Below are 23,404 nucleotides of genomic sequence, written 5' to 3'. Positions count from 1 at the left end.
CACCTTCCATGGCCATCAAGTCCGGAAGTCGGCCTTGAACCCTTGAAGAATGAGAGGCGATCCCATTGAAACAGACTTAAAATTCTTACAGGGTGTGACAGGGTGGATGTAGATTGGATGTTTCCCCTGGCTGGTGAGACTAGAACCAGGGGACACAATCTCAGAATCAGGGTCAGACCATTGAAGACTGAGATGAGGAGGAATTTCTTCACTCAGAGGGTGGTGAATCTTTGGAATTTTCTATTCCAGGGGGATTTGGAAGCCCAATCATTCAGCATGTTCAAGACGCAAATCGATTGTGTGAAATAAAATAGGAATCTGTGTGTGTGTTTGTGTGTGTGTGTGTGTTTGTGTGTGTGTGTGTGTTTGTGTGTGTGTGTGTGTGTGTGTGTATGTTTGTGTGTGTCTGTCTGTTTGTGTGTGTGTGTGTGCATGCATGTGTGTGTGTGAGTATGTTTGTGTGTGTGTGCATGCGTGTTTGTGTGTGTGCGTGGACATGTTTCCGTGTGTGTTTATTACTGTGTGCGTCTGAGTGTTACTGGGTGAGAATATCTGTTTCTGTGTGTTTTCATAGAATCCTAGACTCCTACAGTGCAGAAGGAGGCCATTTGGCCCATTGAGTCTGCACCGACCACAATCCCACTCAGGCCCTATCCCCATAACCCCATGCATTTACCCGAGCTAGTCTCCCTGACGCGGAGGGAGAATTTAGCACGGCCAATGCACCCGAACCAGAACGTCTTTCAGACTGTGGGAGGAAACCGGAGCACCCGGAGGAAACCCACGCAGACACGGGGAGAACGTGCAAACTCCGCACAGACAGTGACCCAAGGCGGGAACCGAACCCGAGTCCCTGGCACTGTGAGGCAGCAGTGCTAACTGTGTGTTTGGTGTGTGTGTGTTTATTGTGTTTGTGTGTGTGATTTGTGTGTGTTTTATGTGTGTTTGTTGTGTGTGTGCGTGTTTTGTGTGTGTGCGTGTTTTATGTGTGTGTGCGTGCTTTGTGTGTGTGCGTGTTTTGTGTGTGTTGGTGTGTGCGTGTTTTGTGTGCGTACGTGCACCATGATCTGTTTGAATGCTGGCGCAGGATCGATGGGCCAAATGGCCTACACCTGCTCCTATTTTCCTTTGAGATTTAAATACATTGACACACATGCACGCTGACACACACACACAGAAAGATATACACAGTGTGGACGTATTTATTGACCACTTAATGTGACTGAAAGCTACACATCCCAGTTTACCAAAGACACACAATATTCAGCAGCATTGTAAACAGCGCAGCTGGAAACATCAAATTGGGGATTTGGTTTGAAAAAGGGTCAAAGCCTCTCTTGCTAAAGGCTGTTTGTCTATATTGTGCTGACAGTGATACACTGCCATCCTCTGCTGCCTGCTGGACATTGCTCCAGCCGCAGAGAGAGTGAAGTAGGTCAGAAACTCACTGGGAGAGAATGCAGCTTCACACAGTATCCATCCAAAATGACAGGAGCATCAGCAACACACACAAGCTCCGTGTGGAGACTGAGAGGGGCTCAGTGTGGAACACAAACCTTCACACTAAACCTGGAAGGACATTGATAAAGAGTTTAAAACAAAACTTCAGCAAATGTTTTGAAACATTTTGGTCCGTGGAAAAGTGCAGTGTGTAAAAAGCTGAAGATGTTTCCATTTCACATCTTCCTGCTTTGGGGAAATGGGAGTTATCTTTGCATTTACAAGGATATGGGGAGGGAGGTGTTTGAATGGACATTCACCTTTTTGGGTGATTAAAGTGTTAACTTTGCTTCCAGAAGCTGTTTACAGTGATTGTCCCGAGAGATTGTATTGTTTCAGTGATGTCGACGTCTCCAATACTTCAGACAGAGGAAGGAAGCAATATACAAAAGGAAAGATTGGGGGAATCACTACATTGAAGGTGTGAGGCCTCATCACTCTCTGTCTAGTTTTGTTCTGAAATCTTTACATTTTTAAACACTGAAACCTCTTGCCCTTGTTGGGAATATCACTGCGGTTTGAGAAAAGCAAACACTGATCCCACACTAAACACCTCCCCCCCAACACAGGACTGAGCAGAGAGTGTGAAATGTGACTGGTGTCAGAGTGGATTGTCAAACTGACAGAAGGGATTTGAAATATCTCTAAATGATTCATTGATTAAAAACTCTAACATTAATGTCCCGCATCATAAACATCTGCTTCATTATTGTATCTTTCTTTTACAGATCAAGTGATGGGTTGAATTTTGGACGGTGTAGATTTCCCTCAGCTGATTATTAAGATTCCTGATTGACACAAATACAATATCTGCTGTCGGTGACTCCAACAGTGAAATTCTCTCAGTTTATCATTCTGAATCTGTCACTGAGACAATTGTGGGCGGTAGTTCAGTTTTCAGTGTGAAATGTAGAAGGTAACTTTTGTTGTAATGTAATTGTAGTGAATAGTTTTCCTGTAGTTTAAATCTCAGGTATAAATTAATAACTTTTCTCGTTCCTTATTCACAATTGTTCATTTCCCGTGATGTTGAGCTCTGGTTTTCTCTTTCTGGTGTCTGGTACAGCTGTACAGATATTGGGCAGCTCAGAGCGGGGGGGGGGGGGGGGGGGGTTCTGATCTCACTGTGAAGCTCAAAGGTCAGATTCACTTTTGTTAACTTTAAAATCAATTTTCCTGTCAAATATTCTCTGAATTTTTAAATAAATATTGAATGGAAAATTAAATCTGACTTTGCCAAACTCTCTTTCTGTATTTCTCTGTTCGTGTGTTTATGTGTGTGTCTCTCTGTCTCTATTTCTCTGTGTATCTGTGTGTCTCTCTGTGTCTCTATCTCTCCGTGTATCTGTGTGTCTCTCTGTCTCTATCTCTCTGTGTATCTGTGTGTCTCTCTGTCTCTATCTCTCTGTGTATCTGTGTGTCTCTCTGTTTCTATCTCTCTGTGTATCTGTGCGTCTCTCTGTGTCTCTATCTCTCTGTGTATCTGTGTGTCTCTCTGTCTCTTTCTCTCTGTGTATTGTAAGGGAAATTGTACTGGATATTGTATGAGTTTAGTATGAAATTCAGATTCACTTGTAAGGGAAATTGTACTGGATATTGTATGAGTTTAGTATGAAATTCAGATTCACTTGTAAGGGAAATTGTACTGGATATTGTATGAGTTTAGTATGGAATTCAGATTCACAGGTTTTAGTAAAATGATAAAGTAGATTTAGGTCTTAGTGAAATGATAAAGTAGATTTAGGTGAATAGTGAGATGGATATGTAACCTAAAGTAACTTCGTGTGACCTAATATAATCAAGTGTAGTCGATATGATTAAAGTGGAGGAACTAGAAGAACTAAAGAAGTAATATAGCAGTCACTGATTAGCAAAAGCAGACAATAGTCACTTAAGAAAGCAAGAAAGACTGCTCGGTGGTTCAACATTAATAGTGGACCATAAACCAGCAGAGAGAATGTTTTCTTCTAAAAACACATTAGTAGACTATAAATCAGCAGGGGGGATGTCTTTTCTTCTAAACACATTCGCCTTAGCTTACAAAACCACGATTATTGTACAAACAGAAAAGTTCAGATAAGAGCAAGAGTTATTACCACCATGGTTTAAGAAACGAAGAGATATAACAGTGAACGACCGATTGCAAAGAAAACAGATAAAGTGTCAACTAAAAATAATGATGGCCAAAGAAAGAGCGGGCTGTAGGGTAAGATTACAACCAAGGACAGGCAGTAAAAGGGAGATAAGGATCTTGAGATAGGAGGCTGAAATGTACATAAAAGATTGTAAGCCCAAGAGCTCTTTGGAGTTTTCCGGACGCTCCCGGCTTTATCTCTTATGCTGAGAAATAAAGTCTTTTGCTTGAAAGATCGCTGCTCAGACTCTCTGTTTTAAACCGATGTAAACGAATTGTCGTCCTGGGGAACCACGACAAAATTGGCGCTGCTTAGCAGGGTTGGTGAGAGATCGCCCAGAAAAGCATCTGGAAGGAGTAGCGGAGACGGTGGTCCAACCGGAACCGAGAAGTCCCCAGCCGGCCTTCTGTCAACAAGGTAAGCAGACTTGCATGCATGTAAATCCTTGTTGTCAGAAAGGGGTTTTCTCGAGGCCCGGTGCACCCGGCTCTCTGCTGGTCCTGGATCTCCCCAACCCAAAAAGATATCCTGCACAGGTAAAACCAAATTGTGTAAAAATTTTGAGAGACTGAGTCTGATCCGAAGAGCAGAATTTTTGCATGCAAAAGCGCGCTGCGAATACTGTATTGTCTGTGAATGGGTAAAAAGTGAGACGGGAAAAAGGCCGAAAGCTAAAGTAATGCAATTAGGTTAAGTCAAGCGGTTTGGAGCGGGTTTTTCAGGTCACGACTTGCCCAGAAGAGAGTAAGTGTGGGAAAATCTGCCAGTCCAAACCTACCCAGGACCTCGGGTAAGGGACGTCAACCGAGAGGGAGAGAGATCAGTGAGAGATCACTCTCTGACCTAATACAGTAGCCAAAAGCACAGGAGTGGATTTTAACCACAGGAAAGGGGAGTAGCAGCTAGAATAGAGGAAGTAAAAGACCAGTTTGAACAAACTGGTCTGAGACAACAGCGTGAAGGACAGAAATAAGAGAGAGAGTCGGAATATAGGTAGGGTAATAACTAACAACTTGAAAAATTACCCTGACAAAACTGCCTGGTGACAAGATTGAAAATAACTAATCTTTGAATAATAACAAAAACGGAAGCAACACTGGATTGGAAAAAGATTACACACATAATTAACTTAGAGGAGATAAAGAATGAGTGGCCGTATGTAAAGTGGGAAAGAGTAGTCGATAGGAATTGGATAGACGAAATAAAATTGGAAACCCTAGAGAAATTAATAAAGGGATCTGACCGATACAGGATTCTTATACACATAGACGAGCAAGTGAAAACCTACTACCCTCTGGCCCGGGAGAGGAAGATAGTGCCAGGACAGGGGACTACGGGGAAGTGGATATCAGGACCCCGGTTAGAATTACAGATAGTGGCAAAAGAAATCCAAAGGAAAGGTAAACAGGGGACTGAGCACGGAAAAACAATACAGCAAGTAATAATCACTGTGATACCTAACTCTGACAGATTAAGTGACAAAAATTGCGACAGTGATCCAAAAAGACGAGTAATGGCGCACCAAGTTAAGACACCAGTGGAGATATTAGGGGATAAGTTCCCAGCCCTTAGGGGAGATATAGAACACGTCTCTAAAAAATGGGCCAAAAGAACAAATAAGAGCAATACACAGTGGCCGGAGGAAGGCACATGGTCCATAGAGAGGTGTGAGGACCAGAAGGGAATGATAAAGAACTATAAGATTAAGGATAAATCGAGCAAAAGAAGGGAAAAGCGAGAAAAGGAGTTAGAGATATTAGCCCTATTCCAACAAGAAGGGAAAGAGAGAAGAGGGGTATGGAGGGGAGGTAGAATGCAGAGGCCAGTACAACTTGAGGAAAAAGCAAAATTGGAAGATCCAAACGTAGCCCCACCCCCATACTTAGAGAAACAGAGCTCCACGGGACTGTACCCAGTTATATCAGGCACAATGAATTTTGAGGGAGAATATGACATAGAACAGATGACGAAGGCGGGAAAGGCACCCACCTGTAAAGTTTCCAGATGTGGATAGGAGAGGGAAAAGGGTATTCCCGGTGATTCTGAAGGGTGGCAGACCGCAGTATATCCCTTGGTCAGGTCAGGATTTGCCTAATTTAATTAATGAATTACCCAATATTTTGGATGGGGCTGGAAGGTGGATTGGACAGTTGGAGGCAGGGATGGTGGGAAAAAGGATGGCACTGGGCGACATCAAAGCTCTCCTGACAAAGGTGCTAGGAATGGACCAAATGGCGGAAGTAATGAGACGTGCTGGCATCCTGACCGCAGCTTATAACCCAGCGGTGGATGGGATACTAATGGACCAGTACCGCCAAGACATCTGGCAGGCACTGCGGGATATGTACCCCAATCGAATGGATGTAAAAACCCTAAAGGGAGAGCCACTGGGTGAGGAGGAGAATGCAGCTGTGTATGTGGAGAATCAATTAAAAAGGTGGAGAAGGGACACGGAGAGGGACATTTTAATAGACCCACTGACCAATTCCATGTTCCGGGCTGCAATCCTAGAGGGCTTGCCAGCCCCAGCTAAGACAAGGCTGGAGGAAGTGGTGGGCTTGGACTCAAAAAATTACCGAGAGTTTGTGGATTATGTTGCCCATGCAGTAGAGAGACATCGCAAAGATGAAAAGAATGCAGACAAACAGCTGAAGGAGGTACAACGTAAACTCCTTCAGGCACAGTTGGAGGAGATCAAAAGCAAGGATAAACTGAAGGCAAAAGAGGATCTCGCACCCAGAAAAATAGCACCAATGATGGTGGAGAAAAAGCCAGAGGAAATACCTGCACTAATCAAAGGGGGGAGCGGAGATGGAGGCCAGCCCGTCATAACCTATAACATTTCTGCCTTCCCACTGTCCATGAACCCAGGAGCCTATGGCCTAAATTATCAAAACCCATACGCCCTGCAAAGTCAGACTGACTGGAATAGAAATGGGAAAGGACAGGGAGGTGGTAGGCCACCCTATCAGAATCAGAGAGGACAGGGACAGGTTAATCATCAGACTCCGAGACAGGGACCACTGCCTGGCCCTTCAGGTGTGTGCTGGGGGTGCGGGGAGGCAGGGCACATAAAAAGGAATTGCCCGCGGAATTTCCCCAGACAGGGAGAAAACCAGCAGCAGACAGGCCAACAACTGATCCAAGGGTCGCCAAACAGCATCCCGATGTTTCAAGGGCCGGTAAACCATCAGAATTCCCCATAGGGAGGCCCAGAGAACCCCGAAATGGTAGGACAGTACGTACAGATAACAGAAACTGCAGAGCAGGAACCTATAGTTAACGTTAGAGTAGGAGGGATCGAGGTCCCCATGATGATAGACACCGGCGCCACATGTACGTGCATGCAAACGAAATATGCGGATCACTTACCATTGTCAAACCAGTTTGTAAAAACTGTGGGGTTCTCGGGGAAAGTAACATTAGCTCGAATGACGACGCCGGTGCCTGTTACCATTGGAAATAAGACAACCCATGTACCTATTTTAGTATGTGATAAAACTCCTTTAAATCTATTGGGAAGGGATGCAATCCTAGGTTTAGGACTGAAATTAGAATGCACTGAACAAGGAATTGATTTGATGGGAATGTATCCACTTGAAATACCAGGAAAGGAAGGGGTTAATGTATATTGGTTGGGAGATATAGAGGAACAAGTTAAAAAACAGATATGGGAAGTTTGGGGAAAGCTTATAAACACTTGGGTTCCACAAGCCAAATGGCCAAGAACAGAATTACACAGTACAATGATATTTGATGAAGGGCAGGAACCTGAGATACAGGAGAAATGGGAAAGGGAGGCAGGACGAGAACAGGAAATAAAGTCAGGAAGTATTTTAATCGGACTAGAGGGAGTAGCCCTCACAATTGTTAGGAATGAATGGGTTAACAAATGGTTCTCTGTATCTGGGGCGGAGCCACATGTCACATTGAAAGTGAATCCGGGATACAGAACAAAAGACCTAGGACCAATGGTGTTGAGAGCACAAGATTTAGAATTTGTCCAGACAGACAATGTAGATATTTGGACGTCCAGCAATGGACAAATGACGAAAATAATTTTGGATGTTAAAATGCTTGGGAAACCGAAGCAGATAACAATAGGAGTGCAAATCGAGAAACAGGAACTGGAGTGGAGAGAGAGGTTAGAGCAGGATTTGAACTCCCTCCCGCAGGAGTTGTGGTCCAGACAGGACACGGATGTAGGGAGGGTCAAAAACGCTAATCCAGTTGAAGTCAGATTAAAGATAGGACGTCAGGGGCCGTTTAGGCCGCAATACCCAATCAAGACAGAAGCAATTGAAGGAATTAGAGGGACAATTAAGGGATTGATAGAAGCAGGGGTATTAAAAGAAACCCGGAGCAGGTGTAATACACCGCTACTACCAGTGAAAAAGGCGGACGGAGAAAAATGGAGATTGGTGCATGACCTAAGGGCAATTAATGAGGTAGTGGAAGATATGCCAGCAGAGGTTCCAAACCCTTATACCTTGATGACAAATATACCACCTGAAAGTAGATGGTTTACTGTAATAGACCTATGTTCGGCATTTTTTAGTGTGCCACTAGCTCAAGAAAGTCAGTATCTCTTTGCATTTACGTACGAGGGGAAACAATACACATACAATAGGATGCCCCAAGGATTTAAACATTCCCCACATGTATTCAATCAGGTGTTGAGAGCAGATTTAGAAGGAATACAGTTGGAAGGAACACTGATACAATATGTGGATGATTTATTATTATGCACAGGAACACAAGAACAGTGCAGGAAGGATAGTTTAAAACTATTGGAAAGACTAGCAGAAGGGGGTCATAAAGTTTCCAGGAAAAAGCTGCAGCTGTGCCAGAAAAAGGTAGAATACTTGGGAAGAGAAATATCAGCAGGACAGAAGGAGATAGACTGATGATATTCAGGTTCCGATAAATAGAGTGAATTTGTGAGATCTTAGTGTGACATTTGGTTTGACATTTCTGCCTGCAAATCTTCACCTTCGGATATCCTGTAAAAGGAGTTTACAAAATTCACCACTGTCAGTACAAGATAGAAATTCAGAACAGACAATTCTAGTTTCTATGGAACATTCTTTCCTCTCTCATTCCCCAAAAGCTGTGAATCTCCATCCCACACACTCTCCCTCCATTCTCACTCTGCTGTATCTAATATTCACCCTCCCAATTCCCCTGAAGGTGCTGATTGAGGCTGATTGACAGATCCATGCTCACTGCTTCCAGAACTAAGAGACTTTTACCAAGAGTCAGGACGGACTTGTGTGGCTGAAAGGACCCCTTTGCTGGAATGACTCTATAACTGGAAGTATATAACATAGGTACAGTACAATATTACAAGAATATAAATAAGAATAAATTACTTCATTGCAGAACCATAAATAATTTATCGGATCTGTGACAAAAAAAATCACGAGATATATCTCTGTCCTATATTAACTTACTGTCCCCTTAAATGTCAGCCAACTCCTGGGGAAAGCAGCCCTTTAATTCTGAACATTAGGAAAGAGAACATCCTCTTAACCAGACAAATCAATGTGTCAAGCTGAGGGAGCAAAGAATGTCAATGTCTTTAAGAGAGGGAGAGAGAGAGAGAGAGAGCTGGGCCAACCTTTCCAGAGTCTGCACCCTCTCTGGATTCACTTCATAGAATCATACAATCCTATAGTGTAGAAGGAGGCCATTCGGCCCATCGAGTCTGCACCAACCACAATCCCACCCAGGCCCTATCCCCGTACCCCTGTGCATTTAACCTAACTTGTCCCCCTGGCACAAAGGGTCAATTTAACATGGCCAATCCACCTGACCCACACATCTTTTGGACTGTGGGAGGAAACCGGAGTACCCGGAGGAAACCCGCGCAGACATGGGGAGAACATGCAAACTCCACACAGACAGTGACCCAAACCAGGAATCGAACCCGAGTCCCTGACGTTGTGAGGCAGCAGTGCTAACCACTGTGCCACCATGCCACCCTAAAGTCTACTACACCTGGTATTCCCAGGAGGTCTTCCATTCAACTACTAACCAGGCCTGAGTCTGCTTAGCTTCCGAGATCAGGCGTTTTCAGACTAGTATGGTCGTAGGCATTGGCTGATTCTTTTCACTTCCTTGAGTCTGTGTCTGAAGCTCAATCTTCATTCAGAGAGAGAGAGCGGCAGCAGCTTCGCTGGGCAGGAATGAGCAGCTGAACAAGCTCGAAATCAACCATGATTGAATGGTGGAGTGGACTCGATGGGCCGAATGGCCTTACTTCCGCTCCTATGTCTTATGGTCTTATTGTCCACTTCCGCATTCAGGCAATGGGGAGCTCTGATTGGCTGGAGGACCAGAGAACCTCTGGTCCTCCGGAGTTTCCATTGGTCAAACCCCGTTGACAGACAATGAGGGGCGGAGCCCCACGTGGGGGTGGGCGGGACTTTGTCCTCCAGCCGCGCTGAGCTGTTGTCCAATGGGAAAGGCTGGAAGAGCCGGACAGACAATGGTCAGTGCGCCGACTTTGTCCCGGGCCCCGCCCCACACCCGCACATGCGCATTCCCCCCAAACTCGCACATGCGCACCTTTGATTCACGGCCCCTTACCAGCTCTGGCCAATAGGAAGATTTGGAGGACCGGAAGGACTCTGGTCCTCCAGCCATTGAGAGCGCGGGCCTTGTGTGATTGAAGATGGAGATTCAGAGAGAGTCAAACTTTCTCCTGTCGTTCACATCTGTGAGTTTGACCTAAAGGAGGCCAACATCTGTGAGTTTCTCTTCTCATTCTGCGGGAAATTGGGGACTTGCAGCAACTGAAGGGAAAGGAAGTGAATCCAGGGAGGTTGCAGACTCTGGGAAGGTTGGCCCAGGTCTCTCTCTCTCTTAAAGACATTGATATAGAAACATAGAAGATAGGAGCAGGAGGAGGCCATTTGGCCCTTCGAGCCTGCTCCGCCATTCATTACAATCATGGCTGATCACCCAACTCAATAGCCTAATCCTGCTTTTTCCCCTAACCTGTGATCCCATTCGCCCCAAGTGCTATATCCAGCCACCTCTTGAATACATTCAATGTTTTGGCACCAACTACTTCCTGTGGTAATAAATTCGACAGGCTCACCACTCTTTGGGTGAAGAAATGTCTACTCACCTCCGTCCTAAATGGTCTGCCCTGAATCCTCAGACTGTGACCCCCAGTTCTGGACTCCATCAGGAACATCCTCCCTGCATCTATCCTGTCTCGACCTGTTAGAATTTTATCAGTCTCTTTGAGATTCCCCCCTCATTCATTTGAACTCCAACGAAAACAATCCTAACCGAGTCAGTCTCTCCTCATACATCAGTCCCGCGATTCCCTGAATCAGCCTGGTAAACATCCTTTGCTCCCTCAGCTTGACACATTTATTTGTCTGTCGAAAAGGATGGTCTTTTTCCTCATGTTCACATTAAAGGGCAGCTTTCCCCAGGAGATGGCTGACATTCAGGCGTACAGTAAATTAATATAGGACAGAGATATGTCTAGTGTTATTATATGGTACTCAGATTAGATACATTCTTTATGCTTCTGTAATAAAATACATTTATTATTATTTCATGCATTGTAATATAATGCTGCAGCGATGTTATACACTTCCAGTCATAAAGTCATTACAGCACAGAAGGAATCCATTTGGTAACTCGAGTCCAGGCTGACTCTCTGTATAACATTCCAGTCCCATTCCCACTCGATATCCCCATTCTCCTGCAAGTTTATTTCCTTCAAGTGCTCATCCACTTTCATTTGTAAATAGAATCCATAGATATGGATGGAGATTTACAACTTTTTGGGAATGAAATAGGAAAGAATGTTCCAGAGAAACTAGAATTGTCTGCTCTGAATTTCTATCCTATACTGACTGTGATGACTTTTGCAAACTCATTTCACAGGATTTTGAACGAGGAATCACAGGCAAAAATCTCAACCGCCACATCTAGAAAGAGTCATATTCCTTGGGATCTGAATATCTTGTAATATGGAACTGTAGCTACGTTATATATTTCCAGACGTCTCTTCCCTCAGAGGGTTGTTAGTCTTTTGGATTTCTCTTCCACAGGGACCAGTGGAGGCTGAGGATCATTGAATATATCCCAGTTAGACAGATCTTTGACTGACAAGGGTTATGGGGAACAGACAAGAAGATGGAGCAGAAGCTAATACGTGGGGGGATTTCTTCACCCAAGGATGTGGTAAAGATTTGGAATTCTCAACCCCTGAGGACAGTGAAGCCTCAGTCATCAACTATTTTCAAGAGAGAGATTGATTGGTTTCTAGATATTGAGGATATCAAGGGATATGGGTTTAGTGTGGGGAGAATGATGCCGAGGTAGATGAACGAATTATCTCATTGAATAGTTTAAAAGGCTCGATGGACCAAATGGCCGACTGCAGCTCCTATTTGTTATGGTCTCTGTGTCCAGGACAGGAAGCAGTGAGCATGGATCTGTCAATCAGCCTCAATCAGCACCTTCAGGAGAATTGGGAGGGTGAATATTAGATACAGCAGAGTGAGAATGGAGGGAGAGTGTGTGGGATGGAGATTCACAATGTTTTGGGACTGAAATAGGAAAGAATGTTCCATAGAAACTAGAATTGTCTGTTCTGAATTTCCATCCTGTACTGACACTGATGACTTTTGTAAACTTGTTTCACAGGATACTGAAAGAGGAATCACAGGCCGAAATCTCAAACGTCACGTCTAGATCTGACAGAGTCATATTCCTTGGGAGCTGAATATCATCGGCCTTTGAATCTAGAAGGAGAAATTATTGTCCAGTCTGTTGATTTGAAAAGATTCCAAACATCAGTGTGACTGGAAAAGCACCAACACGCTGCCACACTCAAGTGAGAGTGTTCCAGTGCATGGACTAAAGAGCTTTAACCAGTTACACAGCCTGAATAAATATCACACCATTCACAGCGGGGAGAGACTGTACTCGTGTTCTGTGTGTGGACGAGGCTTCAACTGATTGTCCACCCAAGAGAGAGGCAAGGACACCTGCACCATGGAGAAACCATGGAAATGTGGGGACTGTGGGAAGGGATACAGAGCCCCATCTCTGCTGGAAGCTCATCGGCGCAGCCACACTGGGGAGAGGCCATTCACCTGCTCTCAGTGTGGGAAGGGATTCACTGAGTCATCCACCCTGCAGAGACATCAGCGAGTTCACACTGGGGAGAGACCATTCACCTGCTCTCAGTGTGGGAAGGGATTCACTCGATCATCCAACCTGCAGACACACCAGCGAGTTCACACTGGGGAGAGACCGTTCACCTGCTCTCAGTGCGGGGAGGGATTCACTCTGTCATCCAGCCTGCAGAGACATCAGCGAGTTCACACTGGGGAGAGACCATTCACCTGCTCTCAGTGTGGGAAGGGATTCACTCAATCATCCTACCTGCAGTCACACCAGCGAGTTCACACTGGGGAGAGACCATTCAGCTGCTCTCAATGTGGGAAGGGATTCACTTGTTCATCCCACCTGCGGATGCATCAACGAGTTCACACTGGGGAGAGGCCATTCACCTGCTCTCAGTGTGGGGAGGGATTCATTCAGTCATCCAGCCTGCAGACACACCAGCGAATTCACACTGGGGAGAGGCCATTCACCTGTTCTCAGTGTGGGAAGGGATTCATTTGTTCATCCCACCTGCGGAGGCACCAGCGAGTTCACACGGGGGAGAGACCATTCACCTGTTCTCAGTGTGGGAAGGGATTCACTTGTTCATCCAACCTGCAGGTACACCAGCGAGTTCACACTGGGGAGAGACCGTTCACCTGCTCTCAGTGTGGGAAGGGATTCACTTGTTCATCCAACCTGCGGGTACACCAGCGAGTTCACACTGGGGAGAGACCGTTCACCTGCTCTCAGTGTGGGAAGGGATTCACTTGGGTATCCAACCTGCGGGCACACCAGCGAGTTCACACTGGGGAGAGACCGTTCACCTGCTCTCAGTGTGGGAAGGGATTCACTTGGGTATCCAACCTGCAGACACACCAGCGAGTTCACACTGGGGAGAGGCCATTCACCTGCTCTCAGTGTGGGAAGGGATTCACTTGTTCATCCCACCTGCACCCAGTGTGAGAAGAGATTCGCTGACTCATCCAACCCAGCAATACACTGGCGAACTCACAAAGAGGAGAGGCCATTCACCTGCTCCCAGAGTGGAAAGGGATTTAATCGTCATCCAAACTAGTTGTACACCAGCGAGTTCACACTGGAGAGAGGCCTTTTACCTACTGTGTGTGTGGCAAGAGATTCATTGACTCATCCAGCCTAGCAATACACCAGCGAATTCACAAAGGGGAGAGGCCATTCACTTGCTCCCGGTGTGGGAAGGGATATGTTACCTCATCCACTCTTTTGAGACACCAGCGAATTCACAAGGAACTATTGTGATTGTATTTTCCTGTTGAGCATATTCAAACTAAACCATGTTCCTTTGGGTCTGTTTCTGCTGAATTGAAAAATAACTTCAGCTCTGTTTCAGTGTTAATATAGTTGGTTTGAGAAGAGGAGGATTTGGGGTCAGGAAACTTGCACAAAGCATCAGATTATCTGAACAGCAGAGAATTTTGTACATGGAAGGAAACAACTCCGTTCTCAATCACATTAGGGAGAAGCCATGCAACTGTGGAGACTGAAGTGATTGGTGGACCATTTTTTATGGTTTTCTAATTCAACACATTTCTATTTTTATTAGTTTACTATCATATTATGGTGAGCACTGCTGCCTCACAGCGCCAAGGACTCGGGTTTGATTCCTGGCTTGGGTCACTGTCTGTGTGGAGTTTGCACATTCTCCCCGTGTCTGCATGGGTTTCCTCCGGTGCTCCAGTTTCCTCCCAGTCGGAAAGACATGCTGGTTCGGTGCATCGGCCATGCTAAATTCTCCCTCTGTGTATCTGAATAGGCACCGGAGTGTGGCAACACGGGGATTTTCAGTAACTTCATTGCTGTGTTAATGTAAGCCTACTTGTGACACTAATCAATAAACTTAAACTATATTACATGTAGCTACGCTGTATCTTTCCAGTCAGAGTCATTACAGCTCAGAAGGAATGCATTGGGTTTCTCAAACCTATTTGACTCTTTGTAGACGAGTTACACGGCCTGAAAAAAACATCACAACATGCAGCGTGGGGAGAAACTGTAGACACGTTCTGTATGTGGCCGAAGCTTCAACCTGGAGAGACACAAGGACTCTGGCACCATGGAGAAACAGTGGAAATGGGAGGATTGTGGGAAGGGATTCAATTACCCATCTGCACTGAAAACTCATCAATGCAGTCACACTGGGGTAGAGGCTGTTCAGTAGTGCTGACTGTGGGAAGGGATTCACTCAGTCATCTGCTCTGCAGAAACAGCAAGTTCACACTGGAGAGAGACCATTCACCTGCTCTGAGTTTGGGAAAGGATTCACTGAGTCATCATCTGTGGAGAAACCAGAGAGTTCATCTCGGTGAGAGGCCATTTACTGGCACTCAGTGTGGGAGCAAAAGAATGATTCAACCCCTGTTGAGACATTATGGCAATCACTCAGATTAGACACATTATCTGCTCCAACTCTGGGTGTTAACTAAATTATTTGAGATTAAATATATACAAATGGAGGGCATTGATTGGACGAGTGCAAATAAAGAGACACTGTCACAGAGTGGAGTTGGGAGGTATGTACTTGTAATGTTTTACTCTGCAAATAAATCTATTCCAAATAAAGGTTAGCTTCAGTTTCTTCCTTCACCATAATGCTGTCATAATTGCCCCCCCCCGAATTGCCCCCCCCCGAATTGCCCCCCCCCCGAATTGCCCCCCCCCCGAATTGCCCTCCCCCGAATTGCCCCCCCCCGAATTCCCCCCCCCCGAATGGCCCCCCCCCCGAATTGCCCGCCCCCGAATTGCCCGCCCCCGAATTGCCCCCCCCCGAATTGCCCCCCCCCCGAATGGCCCCCCCCCCGAATGGCCCCCCCCCCCGAATGGCCCCCCCCCCCGAATGGCCCCCCCCCCCCGAATTGCCCGCCCCCGAATTGCCCGCCCCCGAATTGCCCCCCCCGAATTGCCCGCCCCCGAATTGCCCGCCCCCGAATTGCCCGCCCCCGAATTGCCCGCCCCCGAATTGCCCGCCCCCCGAATTGCCCGCCCCCCGAATTGCCCCCCCCCGAATTGCCCCCCCAATCCCACTCTAATCACCCCCCCACTCACTCTCTCTCAGGAACTCACCGCCAAAGCCCTCTGAGCCACTCCCAATCCTTCTCAACCCGCTGCCCTCAATCTCCACTAATTCCCCCCCAAACCTCCTCTTTCCCCCACCTGATTCCCTGTCCCTCTGCACGATCTGCTTTAATCCGACTCTGTAAGCACCCCCTCCCCCCGCTCAATCTCTCTGACACCCACTGCCAATCTGACTCTCAGCCCCCTGAATCCTCCAAGTTCCTGTCCCAAATCCTCAGCCCCCCCCCAAAGGCTCCCTTTGCCCCCCCTGCCAAAATCAAGCCACCCAATCCTTCCGCAGTCCTCCCCACCCCTGAATCCCTCTGCGTCACCCCCCCACTCCGAATCGCTCGACACCCCCCCAATTCTAACCCTGATGCAAGGCCCCACCCTAAATCCCTCTCTGAATTTCCCCCTCCCAAATCCCTATAAATCCACCCCGCCCTCAATCCCTTTCCCTCCACCCCGACTCGCCCCCCCGCTAACTCCCTCTGACTCCCTACCCCATCCAGACCCTCCCCAGATTCTAAGCCCCTGAGATTCCTCTGGAATCCCCCCTGAATGTCTCCTGAGATCGCACCCACCCTCGCCACATTCCTCTGCCCCCGAATCCTGCTCCCTCTCCAATCCCACCCCTTCAATCTGTCTGAGCACCAAACCATGTCTTTTAATCCCCGTAAACCCCCCAATCCCTCCTGTATCCCTCAGAACCCCAGAAATCCCCCTCTGAGCCCCCTCTTCCCAAATCCCCCTCAATTCCCCCCCGATTCCCTCCCTCTCAGCCCCGCTAAATCCCAAAGTCCCCATGAGACCCTTAAATCCCCCTGAATCCCTCTAATTCCCGACCACAATCCCTGAGTCTACCCCTACATCCCTCTCCACTCTCCCCCTTTAATCCCCCTCAATCCCCCCCCACTCCAGCCAAATCTGTCGTCCCTCCTCACAATCCCTCTAAATCTCCCGATCCTTCCCTCTGAGCCCCGTATCCCTCTAAGTTCCCCTCTTTCCCCCCCCGCCCCTCTCAACCTGGCAAATTCCCACTCCCTCCCTGTGAACAGCCTCTGGACTGACAGATACCCCCCTTTCTAATTAGTACCCCCCCCCCCCCCCTCCGCGCGTCCATCCCCGTCCACCACCCCCCTGTAAACAGCTCCTGGTGGAGTTGGATGTGGAAACTCTGCCCATTTTAAACATTAACGTTCAAATGACTAATTCCCTTGACACTGAGCAGCCTGTGTTATAACATCCCCCACCCCCATCCTGTACAACAGACCCCCTGTCTGATTCCCCCTCCCCCCTCCTCCATTGCCCCCTTTCTCTGATAACCCCTGACTCTGGTCAGCCTGTGTTATAATATTCCCCCCTCTTGTACAACAGCCTCCCCCACCGGCCCCTTCCCTCTCTGTCTAATAGCCCCTGGCTCTGAACAAACCCCTGTATTACACACTCCCCCCTTTCAGCAGTGCTGAATCCCTCTGAATTGCCCCCGATTCCCTCCCTCTGCGTTCCTGGGCCTTTGCTGCTTGTGAACAGCAAACCTGTGATCTGGCCCGTCCCCCACGAGAGAGCAGAGAGAGAGAGAGATATAAGAGACAGAGAAGCAGAGATAGAGAGATGGAGATAGAGAGAATGCTGCTGTAATTCAGACAGAATGATTCACAGAGAGGGGGAAGCAGAGATCAGAGAGATGGAGATGGGGAGGATGCGACTGTAATTCAGACTGATTCACAGAGAAGGAAGCAGAGATCAGAGAGAGGGGGAAGCAGATAGAGAGAGGGAAGCGATAGAGAGAGAGATAAGAGACAAATAAAAGCAGAGTTAAAGTTAAAATTTTATTTGTTAATCACAAGTAGGCTTACATTAACACTGCAATGAAGTTATTGTGAAAAGATATAGAGATGGGGAGAGAGAGAGAATGCTGCTGTACTTCAGACAGAATGAGTCACAGAGAGGGAGCAGAGATAGACAGAGGGGGGAGCAGAGATAGAGAGAGAGACGGAGAGGAGGCTGCTGTGATTGAGATAAAATGATCCAGAGAGAGAGAGAGATGTCCAGAGAGGCTGAGATACAAAGTGAGATGTGGAGATAAGTAGAAAGTGGGGCTTTGGCAAGACAGAGTGACAATGTTTCAGAGAGAGTGAAAGACAGAGAGGAGAGAAAAAGGGAAAGATGCTGCCATTGTGAGAGGCTGAGGTATAAAGGATGGGGAGAGACAGGGATTGGAAAGATGTGGAGAAACAGTTCTGAGGATGGGGGAGTTGCACAGACAGAGCTTCAGGGAGAGGGATTGAAATCTGTGGGATTACATTGGAGCAGGGATCACTGGGAATACCCCCTCCCCCTGACACACAGACCACTAACCCTCCGTGTAAAAGCCCCACCAGTCGATCTGTGAATAAAAATGAACGACAAAGACACGGGGACTTTTATTAATATTTTTCTCTCTGGTTATAGCTCTTGTCCGAGGATTCCTCACGGCAAAACTATTCGCTCTCTGCATCGCCAAAGTTTCCAAAGGAATTCTCCTTGGAAGAGAGAAAGAGAAAATAAAGTGAAATTTGATTAAACACAAAACAAAAGCTGATTAAAAACAATAAAAGGCACAGCAAGATCCCAGGACTTGCTGAAATTCACAATCTCACTGGGGGGGGGGCGGTGGGGGAAACATTCATTTTCACCTCCTCATTATTAAACCCTGACAAAATGGGAACACGTTTCAAATGCAATGAACTGCCTCCTGACTGTCCCGATATTGAATTTATTAAACACGTCAAAGCATTCTGGGGGCTTTACATAGAACATAGAACATAGAACATAGAACATAGAACATTACAGCGCAGAACAGGCCCTTCGGCCCACGATGTTGCACCGACCAGTTACTAAAAAAAAAACACTGTGACCCTCCAACCTAAACCAATTTCTTTTCGTCCATGAATCTATCTACGGCTCTCTTAAACGCCCCCAAACTAGGCGCATTTACAACTGATGCTGGCAGGGCATTCCAATCCCTCACCACTCTCTGGGTAAAGAACCTACCCCTGATATCGGTCCTATAACTACCCCCCCTCAATTTAAAGCCATGCCCCCTCGTGCTGGATTTCTCCATCAGAGGAAAAAGGCTATCACTATCCACCCTATCTAAACCTCTAATCATCTTATATGTTTCAATAAGATCCCCTCTTAGCCGCCGCCTTTCCAGCGAAAACAATCCCAAATCCCTCAGCCTCTCCTCATAGGATCTCCCCTCCATACCAGGCAACATCCTGGTAAACCTCCTCTGCACCCTCTCCAAAGCCTCCATATCCTTCCTGTAATGTGGGGACCAGAACTGCACACAGTACTCCAAGTGCGGCCGCACCAGAGTTGTGTACAGTTGCAACATAACGCTACGATTCCTAAATTCAATCCCCCTACCAATAAACGCCAAGACACCATATGCCTTCTTAACAACCTTATCTACTTGATTCCCAACTTTCAGGGACTTTCCCAACTTTACTCCAGAGACAGGCCAGTGAATAAACACAGGAGGCCCCAATGAAGTTCCCACTTCTATCAGTCACCTCTCCCCCCCCCCCCCCCTCTGTTTCTCCCTCTCCGTCTCCTACACACTTCCCCCAGATATCTATCTGTCCAATACCCCGTCTCTGGATAACCTGTCCTGATCTCTGCTCTGTTTCTCTACCTCGAGGTGAATCTGGATTGAAATGCTCTCTCTAAGTTTCTGTCTGACCGTTTAAAATAAAACTCAATCAAAAGGGAAATGAGAGGGGGGTGGGGGCAGGAAAATCCACAATCCCACCCTGAAGCGGCTGCTTCACATTTTATTGAACCATTGAATTCAGCCACTTAAAGGGGAATTAAGCGAATGCAAAAGTGCTGCTGAGATTTAGGCCATGAAGTGCGGTCTAGTCACAGAGGCTGCATTATTCCTCAGGTAGAAAGAACAAACCCCCCTCTCTCCCACCCCCCAGTTAAACAGAACAATCTTCTCCATCCACACCCACAAATCCCAGCGCCCTGTCTAAAAACACAAGCAGGACTCTGGGATTGAGAACAAGCCTTTCCCCCAGGCTCAGAAATTTGAATTTCAGCTCCCTCTCCCTCCCGAGTGCTTCACAGTGAGAGGGAGAGAGAGAGACTGGGAATGCTGCAATCAGGATCCACAGGGAGTCCCACACTGCAGGAGGACACCTCTCCACCCCCAGAGCCTCTGTCTCTATCCCCCTACCCCCCTCCACTGAGCCCCCGACACTCCCCACCCATTCTCTGTTCCTCTCTCTCTACCCCACCCTCCTTCCTCTCCATCTTTTCATGTTTAAAGTGTGGGGTGCTGTCACAGTGCAGGGAATATGGGGTGGGGAGGAGGGCACAGCAAGATCCCACACACAGTCTGAGCAGGGCCAGATACAAAGTGATATTTTAAGTGAGGATTGGGCTAAAGTGAGTGGGCAATGATGGAACCACACTTCTCCCTCTCTCTCCCCCCCCCCCCACCCCCCATCTCTCCCCCACCCCAAATAAAAATAATGACGAGTCACTCCAGGATTGGGGCTGTTTGTACATTCGATATGAACAGGGAACCTTCCACTCCGAGCACAGTCACACCTCTCTCTCCCATTCCCTCTGTCTCTCGCTGTTTCTTTCTCTCTGCCCGTTTCTCTGCCTCTATCTCTGAACCTGTCCAGCCCCCTCTGTGTCTCTTTTTCTTTCCCCCCAGATCTATATATATATCCAATACCCCATCTCTGCCCCGGTCTCTCCTACTCTGGATAATCTGTCCTGATCTCTGCTCTGTTTCTCCATCTGGGGATGAATGGGGATTAAAATGCTCTCTCTGATAAGTTTCTGTCTGACCGTTTCAAATAATGACGTGTTGTGGGCCACGTCTGCTATTTCTCAGTGATTTCCATGGGGAAATGGGGAGGGAAGCTCCTTCTGCAAAGCTACATCTCTCTCTCACTGCAATGTGGTAGCAGCCACATTCCAATATCTTTACAACACATCAAATATGAGGAAAATATATTTTCAAACACAACAGCACAGATTCAGCCTCAGTTACACAGTCGCTGTTTATAAATCCCACCTTCTGGGAGGCTGTGAGTGAGGGTCTTTATCTCAGAGTAAAGTATAAAGTAAAGTTTATTTCTTAGTCACAAGTAAGGCTTACATTAACACTGCAATGAAGTTACTGTGAAATTCTCCTAGTCGCCACACTCTGGCGCCTGTTAATGCGCCAGAGTGGGTTAATGCACCTAACCAGAGACTGGGGAGCTGGCTGGGCTGTGAGTGCACAGCGGAGGCTCCCCCATCCCCACCCGCTAACCCACTCCCCTCCAATCTCTCTCCTCTCCCTGCCCCTCTGCCTTTGCTCTCTCTCTCTCTCTGTTACCATCCCTTTCTCTCTCTCTCTGTTACCATCCCTTTCTCTCTCTCTCCCTCCCTGATAACTCTCAATCACGGGAGAAAGATTGAAGAGAAAGAGATATAGCAGGAAAACCCACAATCACATCCCAAATCCAATGAAAGGGTTGACCAGGATGTTGCCTGCTCTGGAGGGTATTGGCTGTGAGGATTGATTGAATAAACTGGGATTGTTCTCCCTGGAAAGACGGAGGCTGAGGGACGACCAGCTGGAAGTTTATAAAATTATGAGGGGTGTGGCGAGGATGAACAGTTGGGAGCTTTTTCCCAGGACAGAAATGATAATTACAAGGGGAACAAGTTCAAGATAAGGGGGGAAGGTTGAGTGGAGATGTGCGGGGAAGGTTTTTACACAGAGGGTGGTGGGGACCTGGAATGCGCTGCCAAGTGAGGTGGTTGAGGCAGATACATTAGTGACATTTAAGATTTATCTGGATAGACACATGAACAAACGGGGTATAGAGGGTTACAGGCCATTGGTCTCGATAGGGAAACATGATCGGCGCAGGCTTGGAGGGCCAAAGGACCTGTTCCTGTGCTGTGCTGTTCTTTGTATTAAAGTGGCTGCTGCAGGTTTTATTCGACCGTCGAGTCCCATCGATTTAAACACAGGCACTGTTTGGAAAAGGAGCAAAATGCAAAAGCCTTCCTGAGGTTAGGCCTGGCATTGAGGCCTGGTCACAGAGGCTGCATTATACATTCTGGACAAAGAACAGGTTCCCCAGGCCCCGGCCAGTTCACCAGAACAATCCCCTCCAGCCCCGAAACCTCCCGGACAGGGCCTGGGAGGAGGGAGGGGGGGAAAAGGGAACCAGTGCTGCCCCCACCCCCTGTCCCCTTCCACCCTCCCCTCACACCGCACGTAGCCCCCATTACAGAATCATAGAATCCGACAGTACAGAAGGAGGCCATTCGGCCCATCAGGTCTACACCAACCACATTCACATCCAGGCCCCATCCTCATTACTCCATGTGACTTTCTCTCTCTCTCTGTCTCTCCCGATCTCTCTCTCCCTGTCCAATATTGTTATGAAGTTGCATATATAAGGTTAAAAATGTGGTGTTTGACAAATGTAAATATTGAAAAGAAATGCTGAGAAAACCAAAACAAACCATCCAGCGTTGTGTCTTTAGAAAGCCTGTGTCTTTGTGCTGGGGATTTTAAACTGCAGAAAGCAGGCTGCAGAAGACAACTTTACAACATTTGTGTCCAAAGCAGCAGCCAGAGTCCCAGCAGAGCAAAACAGGCTTTGAATTGGGTCAATGATTTTAAAACAAGCTCTCAAACACACACAACCAATTGCATTCAAATTTGGGCGTTGGTGACAGCCTCAAGCCACTCAAATTGCAGGAATACTGTGAGGAAATTCTGGGTATTTAAACCCGGGACAGGGGGAAATAACGGGGAGGGAGCGACCTTACTGCCTCTTTAGATTGAAGGAGGGAGAGTCTGATACTGAATCCTGCAGTAATATATACAGCTTCATCACATCACCATCTAAATAGAAGCAGAAACCAACTCAGAAAGTATTCCAGACCCAAGCAGCAGAAGAAAGTTCACACTTCCAACAGACGCCTGGTATTATATTATTTGAGAGTGACTCTATTCTGTAATGATTTATTTCATTATTCCTGAGTGAGTCTTGTCATTGGAACAGCATTCTACTGGGGAGTTTATTCAGTTTGTTCATTGTTTTAATAAGGTTGTCACCCAGTCTAAATTAAAGACCTGTTAGTTGTTCCTGATACAGAGAGTGTCAGATCTTGCTTTAATTTACCAATTCCTCCCGCAGCACAAAGCTGTGCAGGTTGGGTGGATTGGCCGTGTTAAATTGACCCCAGTGTCAGAGGGATTAAAGTGTGGGGTCATGGGAATAGGGCCTGGGTGGGATTGTGGTCGGTACAGACTAGATGGGCCGAATGACCTCCTTCTGCACATCTGTCTAAAACCAATAGCTTCCTCCTGTCTCACACACACTTACTTAAGATTACGAGGCGAGGTGTATCCCTTTGGGGGGGTTACAAAATAGCGCAGAGGGAAACATCACCTCAGAGTGGTAACAATATTTATAATCCCACAATCACACACCCACCCTCCCTTAGTCAATGAATGA

At 47.1% G+C, this 23,404-nt stretch overlaps 1 protein-coding gene and 1 pseudogene across 1 annotated transcript in view; one reads left to right on the top strand and one right to left on the bottom strand.

The window, feature by feature from the left end:
- LOC144484226 (uncharacterized) overlaps nt 1–13,742 on the top strand; it is a 113,683-nt gene extending 99,941 nt beyond the window's left edge. Inside the window, exon 2 of the mRNA XM_078202761.1 lies at nt 12,312–13,742. Within this exon, the coding sequence (XP_078058887.1) occupies nt 12,663–13,742 (1,080 nt within the window). The 5' untranslated portion in view covers nt 12,312–12,662. The remainder of the gene's footprint in view (nt 1–12,311) is intronic.
- On the bottom strand, nt 9,624–9,732 carry LOC144484249 (5S ribosomal RNA; annotated as a pseudogene).
- Nucleotides 13,743–23,404: the final 9,662 nt, after the last annotated feature.

Source organism: Mustelus asterias, unplaced genomic scaffold, assembly GCF_964213995.1.
Source record: "Mustelus asterias unplaced genomic scaffold, sMusAst1.hap1.1 HAP1_SCAFFOLD_96, whole genome shotgun sequence".
Taxonomy (NCBI): Eukaryota; Metazoa; Chordata; class Chondrichthyes; order Carcharhiniformes; family Triakidae; genus Mustelus; species Mustelus asterias.
This window is presented reverse-complemented; position numbering and strand designations above follow the sequence as displayed.